General features: G+C 20.8%; 5 protein-coding genes across 5 annotated transcripts; 4 read left to right on the top strand and 1 right to left on the bottom strand.

The window, feature by feature from the left end:
• Positions 1-1115: 1115 nt before the first annotated feature.
• Positions 1116-4203, top strand: SRAE_2000118100 (PAN-1 domain and Apple-like domain-containing protein; the record flags this gene model as incomplete). The annotated part of the gene is made up of 4 exons (XM_024652102.1): positions 1116-1143; positions 1243-3132; positions 3248-3838; positions 3887-4203. 4 exons carry the CDS (start codon positions 1116-1118, stop codon positions 4201-4203), a joined length of 2826 nt encoding a protein of 941 aa, XP_024505713.1.
• Positions 4204-5423: 1220 nt separating this feature from the next.
• SRAE_2000118000 (Zinc finger protein 423 homolog) lies at positions 5424-6969 on the top strand (the record flags this gene model as incomplete). Its single annotated transcript, XM_024652101.1, has 2 exons — positions 5424-5448; positions 5507-6969. 2 exons carry the CDS (start codon positions 5424-5426, stop codon positions 6967-6969), a joined length of 1488 nt encoding a protein of 495 aa, XP_024505712.1.
• A 395-nt stretch (positions 6970-7364) lies between these two features.
• On the top strand, positions 7365-8138 carry SRAE_2000117900 (Hypothetical protein; the record flags this gene model as incomplete). The annotated part of the gene is made up of 1 exon (XM_024652100.1): positions 7365-8138. The coding sequence occupies one exon, from the start codon at positions 7365-7367 to the stop codon at positions 8136-8138; it is 774 nt and encodes a 257-aa protein (XP_024505711.1).
• Positions 8139-8457: 319 nt separating this feature from the next.
• On the top strand, positions 8458-9261 carry SRAE_2000117800 (Persulfide dioxygenase ETHE1, mitochondrial; the record flags this gene model as incomplete). Its single annotated transcript, XM_024652099.1, has 3 exons — positions 8458-8484; positions 8538-9168; positions 9218-9261. The coding sequence occupies 3 exons, from the start codon at positions 8458-8460 to the stop codon at positions 9259-9261; spliced, it is 702 nt and encodes a 233-aa protein (XP_024505710.1).
• A 566-nt stretch (positions 9262-9827) lies between these two features.
• Positions 9828-11762, bottom strand: SRAE_2000117700 (CD36 antigen family-containing protein; the record flags this gene model as incomplete). The annotated part of the gene is made up of 6 exons (XM_024652098.1): positions 9828-10071; positions 10116-10189; positions 10232-10764; positions 10835-11146; positions 11195-11576; positions 11616-11762. The coding sequence occupies 6 exons, from the start codon at positions 11760-11762 to the stop codon at positions 9828-9830; spliced, it is 1692 nt and encodes a 563-aa protein (XP_024505709.1).
• Positions 11763-12436: the final 674 nt, after the last annotated feature.

The following is a 12436-nucleotide window of genomic DNA, read 5'->3' as shown; positions in this document are numbered from 1 at the left end:
GGAGTAAAAAGATATAATATATATCATGTAAAGTAATTGAAATATATGAATATTTGTTACCTACTTTTTGGAACAACAAAGAAAATCAAAATTTTTCAAATCATTTTATATATTAAACCACTTCAAAATAATTCTTTTTTCATATTTTTAATAATAGATTGTCATCGTTTCATTTTCATACACCTATATTTTTTTTTATTTATTTCAATATCTATATATTATAAAAAATTTATATTAGCTTTTTTTTTTATAATATATCATGAAAAATTAATATATCTTGGTTATTAAAATTATGTTATATATTTTAATATTTTATTATAAAATGGTATTGTAAAATACATAAGTACATATGTCTAAAAATTTTTATGATAACACTACTTATTAATTGACGTTTAACTCTTATTCAAATAAAAAGATATAAAATCCTCCTATATTTTATTTTTCATTCCTCACAATTCATTAGTTAGACATTGATTCAGGTCATTGAAGAAATTTTCTCATATATTATTTCTAATTATTTTATATTAAATTTTATTCTTATCAATTTTTAAAAAGACATTATTAATGCTTGCAATTAATATAAAATATTATTATATAATATTAATTTCCTCATTATAAACTTTTTAATTAGTTTTAATTTAAAGATTTTCCTTGACATATTGTTAATATTATTTTATCTATATTTCTTATTGTTACATATTTTTTTTATATATATTATTATTATAAAGTGGAAAAAAAAAATTGTTTAAGAAATTATACCGTTATATTATTAAGAAATATTTTATTTATAAAAATGACAAAAAAAGATATGAACAACTTAATTAGTTTGACTAAGGGTCATTTAATTATACCTACAAAACCAATTGTTTTCTTTTCTAATATAAAGTATAATTAACTTTTTTTTTTTTAAAAAAAAATAACAATACTTTCTTTTATAATTAAACTATATTATTAATTTAACTTGTTTTACAGTGTTAATTTTGTTGATTATTTATTATTAAAAATAATATTATATTTGAAACTTTATTTATTTTAATTTTTGTCACCTTTTTAAAATAATGGTGATTCTAAATATTATCCTACTTTTTATACTACCAATACTAATCTTAGGAGTTATGTATAATAAAGAATCATTAGATAGAGGTACGTTTCTTTAATCTCATCTTATCCTCTTTCATAACAACCAGGGCATGTTATGACAATTTTATTTCTTTTGATTTATATTTACATTATCTGTTTTAGGAAATTTTTCTGTTTCAGGATTTTCTTCAACATCCATTTATAATAATTATGAATACAATATTAGGACAGGTAATAATACATCATTGAATGATTTAGTAAAACATAATGCCATTTTACAACATATGCCTATGTTTGATTATCATAATACTGTGAAGAATACTTTTGTAACATCAATACCTACAACTTTAACTATTAAGAAAGCATTTATTAAAAGAATACGTAAAAAATTTAATAAAAATGGTAAATTAAAAATTTTTAATAAAAGTACCAAAAAACAGGATAGTATTTTAAATTTACCTGAAGAGGAAAAAAAAATTAATTTTAGTGTTCTTCTTAATGATTCACTTACTAAGATGGGTTATATGAAAGGGTATGATTATAAATCTCATGAAATACGAAAATTACAACCACATATAAAAAAATTTACCAATAATGATATACAAAGAGTTGGTGTATATTTTAATGAAGCATCAATACCATCACTTATTAATGTTGATAATGATATAACACAATATGAAGATATTAATAAAGTAACATCAACAACAATGAAAATAACAACTATTTCAAATGATATTATTGAGAAGTATTTAAAAAGTGGTGAATTAAAAAATTTAAATAGAGGAATAACAAATTTTGTTGATGAATCAAATACTAATTTACCATTTACTGTAACAGAAACTTTTGAAAAAGAATTTGACTCATTTACAGATAAAGAAAAACAATCTAAAATAAATAATGATATAAAAAATAAAAGTATATTAACATTAACGAGGACATTATTACCACCACTTGAAGATAAATCATTATTAAAAACATCTATTAATAATGAAATTCAAGAGAAAGGATTAACAAAAGAAAGCAAAGAATATAAACTTATAAAGACAGAGGATGACCGTGATTCATTTAAAATGTTAAAATACTTCAAAGAACCTCAACAACACCTAACGTTCATAACAAAATCTTTAATTAATGGAATTGAAGAAAATAGTGTCAAAAAGGTTATTTCAGGTGGTAAAAATACAATAACTTTACCCAATATTTTATTGCCCTCATTAAATAAAGATAATATTAATTATAATAAGGTAGAAAGAATAGAAAATACACATGATTCTACATTTATTAATAATGATAATCTACTTCTACCTATCAATAATAATAATAATAACAATAATAAAAATTATGCTTTTGGATCATTAATACAACCAATTATTGAAGAAAATTATTATGATAAATATGATAAAGATTCAACCCAAAAACCATATATATTTGATATACCTGCACCAGTACAATTACCAACATCAAAAATATTATCATCAAATTCAAATAATATTATTAATAATCCAAAAATACAAGAAAAAATTGTTATGTTAAAAAATTTAAACTCAAATAAAAATATGATAATTGGGGAAAATTTATTAAATTACCATCCAAATGATTTGTATTATTTAAATAAAAAGAAAAATAATGAGATAAGAAAAGATAATGTTACACCAATACAATTTGGAAGTATTATAATTGATAAAGAAAAACCATCAAGTATAATAAGGGCATATAATGATGAAGATTACCATTCAAATCTTTTACTAGAATGTTTTGATATTAAAGAAAATTTTTATATAACTACATTAAAGAGTAAAGAAAGAAGAATTAATGTATCAGAAAAGGAATGTGGAATGTTTTGTGCCTCACATTCAGATTGTTTATTTATTACATATCATAAAAAATTAAAAATTTGTGATCTTTATGTAATTGAGAATAATAAAGATTCAGAAAAACATATGTTTATTGGTAATGAAAAAAAATTAATACAAAAATATGGTATTCAATTAAATGGAGTTAATCTTTTTATTCCATTAAGAAATAATGGTGGTGTTGGAAATTGTATTAAAAGTAAGTTATATATTAATGTAAAATTTTTTTTTTCTTATATTATTAATCATTTATTGTATATTTCTTTTTTCGGTAACTTGTAATATTTATTTATATCATTTTTTTTTTCTTCTAGAAATATATGACGAAGAAAAAAATTTAAATAATGAAGATGGTTATGTCATTGACAGTGAAGAATTACAATTTATGAATAGTAATATGGGTGAAAGTAAAATGAAAGAGAAAGAAAATGATAAAAAAAAAATAAAAAATAAAGCATTAGGAAGTACAATGTTTATTGTTCATTCTGAAAATAATTCTATACCAAAAGAGTTAATGGAAAATTGGAAAAATACTTTAAATAATGATAAATTATTAAAATTAACAAAAGAAGTATCATTAAATAATAATAATACATTTTATGAATCATTTTCTATATTTAATCCCTGTTCTGGTGGTAAAAAATTATATTATATAAAAAGTGAAGGACATCAATTAAAAGAAGATCTGTCAAAATCAATCATTCAACAAAGTAACTTAATAGAATGCCAAAAAGCATGTAGTGAAAATTTTTCTCTTGAAGGTTTCAATATTACATGTTCTAGTTTTTCATATAATTTTATTAAAAAAGAATGTCAACTACATGAGAATGGTTCTAATTTTGAGAGTAGTAATCATTTAATTAAAAATGAAAATTTTAATCATTATGAAAGTGTCTGCCTTTATGGTAAGTTTTAAAAAATCATTATATCAAAAAAAATTTTTTTTTATCTAGAAACATTAGTAGAAAAATGTCAAAAAATAAAAAAATATCCAATTAGAAAAAAACAAACAATATTAATAGGTTATGCAATCGATTCATTTAAGTTTTCAAATATACAAGAATGTATGGGTAAATGTTTAACTAATGAAGATTGCCAATCAATTACTTATTTCCATGATAATGAAGATGATAATTGTGTATTAAATTCAGAAAATTCAATATCAGATGTTAATAGTTTTATAGAAGTACAAAATCCAAATTCAGTTGATTTTTTTTCATTTTCAAATTGCCAGAAAAAATTCTCTAAAAATCAGATGGGTGTTATATAAATTATTATATATATATATTTATATCAGACATTTTTTTTTAATAAAAGAAAACTTTTTTAAAAAAATGACAAAAAAAAACTTATTTATTAACAATAAAAATCAAAATAATTTTTTTTTTGTATTTAAATTATCTTTTTTAAACAAGGTTTAATAGTATTTTATGGGTAATTGATATAGTTTAATTGTCAAAAATAACTTTAGTGTAGGGAAGATAGATTAAATTCAGTTGACAAAATTTTTTTTTATTTCCCAATAGATTTCATTTTCTTCAATATGGTGAGAGTTTGGTGAGCCTATAAAATTTTACTAGGTACTCCCTAGCCAATTTCTTTATCTCTTCGATCTTCTCCTTTTGTTTAGTATACTTACAATCATTTGTATGCCTTTAACAACCATAAAGATGAGATTAATTTAATTAGGGTTTTTGAGTGATGAACCATTATTAAAAAAAAAGAAGATACTTTAAGGCCCTCCTTTGATTGGATGATTAGGGATTTTAAAGAAGGAAGTTTTTTTTTCTATAAACCTCATCTTATTAGATAAAAAAAAATTAGATATTTTATCGTAGTTTTCATTTAAATATACAAGAAAATAGTATGTAATATTTAATCTAGATAGTAAAATTTTTCTGAAGTTAAAAAAAAAAAATTTCAACAACTATATATCTCCATAGACGGCATAAACTATTTTTCAACCATATATTTTATAATTCCATAAATATCTTTATCAAATTGTAAAACAACAACACTCGCTTCCTATTCCTCAAGAGATTGTTCAAACCCTAGAGAGAAGAAGCTTATTTTCTCTGTAATTTTCATTTCTTAATATCCATTATACAATTCTCCTTTCTTCATCTTTTACAAAAACCCTTTGAAATAACAATCTAATATATACCAGAACTAATTTTGTAATTTTTAAAAGAAAATTATTGAAGAAATGTTTATTAATGTTTTTATATATTTATTTCTTCATTAAAAACCTTTTTTTTTTTATTAGAATGTCTTGTGAGGTTTACAAAATTATAGGATAATGTTATAAGAAGAAAAAAAAAATTTCTTCTAAATGTCGTTTGACATTCTTTTTAAAGTTTTATTAGATGATTAACTAACAAGATAATGAAACTGATAAAGCTTCTTTTATTTTAGATTGATTTACATTTATTACAATTTTTTTTTTTTACTTTTTAGAAATTTCATTTTAAAAATTGTTTCTTTATAAGGATGTCTAAAAAGAAAATCGGTAAATGTAAGTTTAAATTAATTTTGTTTTTATCATACATATATATATGTATATATATTATTAGTTATGTCAGAGGAAAAAAATTCTACTAAAAATGTTGAAATTTCAAATATCTATTCAACAGATTCATCAAAAATATTTAATCCTTTTGAATGTTATTTTTGTAAAACAATATTTATTAATAGTGAAGATCTTCAAAAACATATTTTTGATATACATACAAATGAAATTGTAATGTATAATGGTAATAGTAATAAATTTGTCTGCCAACAATGTTATAAAGAATACAATGATTTTAATCTTTTTGCAGATCATATGAAAAGTCATATTAATAATTTAGAAGAAGATATTATAAATAATTCAAAATCATGTCCAGTATGTAAACAAATATTTTCTACAAATAAACTTCTTGAACTTCATATATTGGATCATTTTTTAACAACAACCTCAAGTTTTATATGCCCCTACTGTCCAGATGAAGTTTTTTATAATGATAATTCATATCGTCAACATTATATTAAAAAACATTCAGAAACATTTTATCGTTGTTCACATTGCCTTCAATTTTTTAGTCAATATAATCTTTTTCAGGATCATATGCTTATACATAGAAAAGAAATTATTCAATATAATTGTATAATATGTTCAATAACATTTCCTAATTTAGATATATTTACAAATCATATCCAATTGATACATGATAATGGAAATAGAATACTTCCAATTGTTGTACCATTTATTCAACAAAAAAATTCATTATTAAATATATCTTCAGATGATGAAATAAAATCATCTATATCATTATTTTCACCAAAAATTTTAAAATGTTCAGTTTGTGATATAGAATGTACCTCACAATTTGCTTTAGATAACCATCGTTTACAAGTACATTGTAAAATAGGTAAATCTAATAAATGTGGTATTTGTCATAAAATATTAGATGGAAAAGTTTTGTTCATAGAACATTCTTTGGAACATAAAATAGACAAATCTCAAATAAGTTGTTGTGTATGTAGGCAAACTGTTAAATCACAATGGCAGCTGTCAATGCATGCAGAATTTCATTTAAATGATGTCTCTCCCTTAACATCCTTAATTTTTAAAAATAATAAAACATTATTAGAGAAAATGGTAAATAATAATGAGAAAAAGCAAATATTGAAATGTGATTCAAATAATGAAAATATTTTATCACCATCTCTTACCACTTCAGTAGTTTTCTCAGAAGACCAGGAAAGAAAAAAATTAATAGAAATAAATGAGTTTACCTGCTCTGTATGCTTAAAACAGTTTACATCATTAAATGCACTCCAAGGCCATAGTCATATTCATAGAAATGCTCGTAATCATAAATGTTGTTTATGCAAGATGGCATTTAGTACAAAGGGAAGACTTGAATTACACAAAAAGAAACATTACTGTAACAAAGAAATAAAATGCCAAATTTGTGATGAAAAATTTAATAAAAATGATCTCTTTAAAGAACATATGAAAACCCATGAGAGTAATTTAAAAAATATTTCCTAATTCATTTTTTTTTTCTCAATATAATATAAATTTAATTTTATGCTTTATTTATATTTAACTAAAAAAAGTATTAGAAAAAAAATAAATAATTATATAAAAGATAAAAATTTTAGCACTTTTATAAAAAAAATAATAATATTAATATATAATAATTATTATATTTTTAATCAATAGACTCATTTTTAACACTCTAACTTCTATATTAAATTTTATAATTCCCTGGCAACCTAAAACTAATCGTTATATTTTTATTTACAAAAAGGAAAAAAAAAATTTTAATCTTAACTAATTTATTTTTAATCTCAGTATTTCTTTTGTAAATATTTATATATTCATTTTAATTTAATTCAAACTATTCTTTTTTTTTGTTATTAAAAGTTCTTATTATTTTAATAATGTCAAATTTAACACCATGTCTTTATTGTCATCGGTTATACTCTAAATATTCTTTAAATTTACATCAACCAAAATGTTTTGATAATCCTAGTAGCAAGATTCAAGAAGATATTAATAATTTAAATAATAAAAATTTTTCCCTTCCATATATTAATAAAAAAAATAACAAAAGTAGAAAAGGTTCATCCTTAAATAGAAGTAAATCATCATCATTTAATGGCAATAAAACTACCAATAAGATAAATTCATATGATAATATAAATATAAATTATAAACGAAGATTTTCAAATGGAGATAGTGATCGTAGTGTTAGTCAAAAAATTGTTACCCCATCACTAGACTCCACCACAGAAGTTGTTGAAAAGTTACAATCATTAATTTTAACTGAATCAACACAAAATATTTTAGATAGACCTGGAACTCAAACATTATATCCATCACAGGAGAATTGTGAAAATTATTTAATGTGTTTTATTTGTGGAGTATTTTGTGAACCTATATTGATTAAAAATCACCAAGAACAATGTTTAATTATTTGGGAAACTATTCATAAACAATTACCAATGTACATTCGTTCAACTCCCCCTAAAATTATTAATGTTCCAAGTGTTGATGGCACAATAAATATTACAAGACATAATCAATTAGCTGAGGCTAGTTATAAAAAATGTCAAAGAACAAGGTGTAACAGATGTGGAAAATATTTTAATTTTAATGAAGTTTTAAATCATGTTTGTCAATGTTTTGAGCCAAAATTTGAATTATATTTTTGATTTACATGTTTTTTTTTTTATCTATCTAATCATCATATATATATGCGTGTATTGATAAAAATAAATAAAATTTGTCTATTAATTTTGTCTGGTCATCCTATTTTTCTTATCAATAATTCAAAAAAAAAATTTTTTTTAAATAATAAATAGATTATCTTTTATTTTTATGAGAAGTCTACCTAACTAAATAAAGATAATATTTATTTATTATATAAATAGGTTAAGATAAAAGTTTGATTAAAATAATATAAATATCTTATTATATTAAATTTTTTTATCATTTTAGACTTTTACATTACATTACTATTTATTAATAAATATGAAGAAGCCTGTTGTCTTTAGACAGGTAGATTTTTTTTTCTCTTTTTAATTTTATAATAAATAATATTATATATTAAGTTTTTTGAAAACATAACATCTACATATACTTATATTATTGGTTGTGAAAAAACAAGAAATGCTGTTATAATAGATCCTGTTTTAGAGACAGTTGAAAGGGATGTAAAATATGTCAAAGAGTTAAATTTAAATCTTGTCTATGGAATTAATACTCATGTTCATGCTGATCATGTAACAGGAACAGGTGCCTTGAAAAATATTTTTTCTTCAATGAAATCAGTTTTATGTTCTTATAATAAAGCAAAAGCTGATATTTATATTAATTTTAAAGAAAAGTTACAAATTGGTGAAATAAAATTAGACTTTAAATCAACTCCAGGGCATACAGAAGGTTGTATGATTATTATTTCTGAAGATTTAGAAAGTGCTTTTACAGGTGATACATTATTAATACGATCATGTGGAAGAACAGATTTTCAGGGAGGTTCTCCTGAAAAACTTTATAATTCTATTCATGAAAATATTTTTACATTACCTAATCACTATAAATTATATCCAGCTCATGATTATAATGGTGTCACTAATACAACAGTTGAAGAAGAAAAGAAATATAATCCTAGATTGACACAGGATAAAGAAAATTTTATCAAAACAATGAATAACTTAAATCTTCCTTATCCCAAACAAATAGGTAAAGTTTATATTTTTAATATAATAAAAAATTCTTTTTTTTTATTTAGACAAAGCTGTTCCTTTAAATATTAAATGTGGTATTGATTTTTAATGGAAAAAAAATCATTTATTATATATTTTGTAAACATTTAAAAGTTTTCTTTTTAAATTAATTTATTTATAGATAAAAATATCAAACTTATTTGTAAAATATATTTGTTTATTTTTTTTTAAATCTTTTAGTTAATTTGTTTATAACAAATTACAATATCAAAAAATATAAAAGTATAGTTAAAAAAAAGTTTTTAATAAATAAAATTAAAAAAAAAATAAATTTAGAAAAGGAAAATAATAAAGCTTTTATTAGTATATTTACTTGTTGATAACTTTTTCCTTATGGGATAAATTTTATTTCTTAATATATTGTTAAAAGAAAATATTAAAATGACAATGAAACTTCATAGTAATAAAATAAAAATTACCCATTTATTATCTATGTCTCCGGAGAAAAAAATGAATGTATTATTTTAATTAAAAATTTATAATATTAATTATCAACAAGTTTATTAATTAATAATTGAAATGTTTACTAATTTTTATAACTTAATATACAATAAATAATTTAAAATATTATATTGTCAACTGTATTTATTAAATTCCTAAAATAAAAATTTTTTTTTATGCATCATTACTAGGAATATTTGTTTTTTTGTTGATTTGTGCTTTCAAGTATATTCTTCTTATGAATACCAAGAAAAATAATAATATTGCAATTACCAGTGTAACAATTTTAAGAATAAATATTAATTTTGGTACAAAAACAAATCCAAGCCATAACTGTGATAATAGATTTTCATATAAATTACCTTCAACAGATGCCCAAAATATAGGAATAATATTATTAGGCATTTGTGTATTAATTCTATAAAAAAAAAAAATATTTTTTTAATAATTGTTATGACTTACATTGTTGGTGCATATCCAAAAATTGGTACATTAACTTGAAATTTATAATTTACATTAATAACTTGTCCCGAATACTTAGAAAAATTTATATAAATAAATATATATTAAAAATTTACCGGTTCATGAAAATAATAAATTGGTTGATGTTCTTTTTTATTTGGTCTTATACCATATAAAGCATTTGAAACTTCTGGTGGTGAATAATAAAAATGAGGAGCAGAAAAGAATAATAAAAATGGAGGTGATTCATTTCTACCTGGATAACAACCAATTGGATACATTCCAGGTGGTAATAAATATGTTCCATCAACATAACTACCATTACAACATGGATTACATAAATTTGGTCCTATTGTACAATCAATTTTAGAATTTGTACAGTCAAGTGATTTATAATCTATATCACTATTATTACATTTTGGCCATTGAGGAAAATAATTTATCTTTTCTCTATTTGCATACCTAAAACCTTTATTTTTTTCTAATGTTGTGTCATAATTATCATATGGAACATAAAATTTATATGTTGGAATATCAGAAACAACACTTTCTTCTTCATAAATCATGTCAAATGATCTACATAAATATGAGTTAAATTGTGGTAGTACATCAGTTTTTTTAATATCCATATGTTGTAATGAACCACTATCTAAATATTATATCATTTTAAAATAATTGATAACAAAAAAAAAAAGAAATTAAGATAAAAAAATAAATACCTGAACCATTAATCATTCTAGCTTGATCTGTTGACCAAAAATTTTTAGGTAATTTTGTTGATCCTGCCCATGTAACTATTTTACCATAATTATTAATATCATCTTTACCAGTTTTAATAACATAATCTTCATCATTTGTATTATTATAACCATAAAATATTCCCATTTTTTCCATACTTGGTATTTTAAAAGGAAATAATTTATCTCCATTTTTACCAAAATGATTATTAATAAATTTAAATAAATCAGAATTTCCAAATGATAATAAATTATCATGATATCCATTAAACATTATATCATTAAAAGAAACATCTACAAAAGAATATTCACCAATAAGATGAATACCTATTGATAAAATACTTTGCATTGTTCGTGAAATTTTTTTTGTTGGATCTGCTAATTGTGCTAATGCACCAATAAAAACCATATTTGGATAATGTATAAAATTATTATTTCCACAAAATTTACAACTTTTCTCCTCAACAAAAGTAAATGTTTTATAATTTTTATAATAAACTTCTGTTTGATTCTCATTAAATTGTACATCTTTTTTTTTTTCTTCTTCTTTTATAGCAAATGGACCAACTTCAACTAATTTTGGTTCTTCACCCATAAATTCAACCTCATCTCCATTTGTCAAATTAAAAATATAAAAATACATATAAGTATGTGATGGAGGTGTTGCCCAGAAGAATGTTGAAGTTGGATATGAACCATCTGTATTTTCTTTTAATATTAAATTCTAAACTAATAAATAAATTACAAAACATCTGTGACATACTTCTTTTACTTCAGCTTTATATATAAATGGAAATCCTACCCATAATCCAATTGAGATCAACAAAATTATAAATGATAAAATAAACCATATCATCTGACATTTTGTTGGTTTTCCAAAAATTTTATAATCCTTTCCTTCTAATGTCATTAGAAATTATTAAAAATTGTCTTAATAAATTTTTGGTATTAAAAATAAGTTATAATAGATATGCAATTTATGTGGAAAACATTTTATATCTTTTATTATAATAATTGATAAGAAATTCTATATAAATTTCTTATATCATATATTTGTATATATATTTTTATCGTAATTATATCACAACATATGGTTAAGATTATACTATATTATATATATAATCATACTTTATTATGTAGAAACTATTTTTTATCAGTTATAAAATATATATTTTAAAAATTTTTCTACCTAACATTTTTGTTATATCAAATGATTAAAATACTTTTTTTTATATATTGATAAATTAATTGCGTGTTGTAATATATTATTTATATTATACATTATTACTTTATCTTATCATTAACTATATGATCTTATTAAAGTAGAAAAATAAGATAAGAAATTATTATAAAAAAAGTATAAAATGTCAATTATATTATATATTTTTTTATAGTTAATAAATTATGTTATATAACTAAATTAAAAACTTTTACAATAAAAAATAACATTTAATTACTGTAAATTTGTATGTTATTTTTTTGACATTAATGTATAAATAACAATAAATTTTGAATATATCAAAAAAAAATATATAGTAATTTGATTATATCAAAAATTTGTAATTCTATTGATGTATATTAATA

This window comes from Strongyloides ratti (genome assembly GCF_001040885.1).
Source record: "Strongyloides ratti genome assembly S_ratti_ED321, chromosome : 2".
NCBI classification, from domain to species: Eukaryota; Metazoa; Nematoda; class Chromadorea; order Rhabditida; family Strongyloididae; genus Strongyloides; species Strongyloides ratti.
The sequence above is the reverse complement of the archived record's forward strand: the minus strand, read 5'-3'. Positions and strand labels throughout refer to the sequence as shown.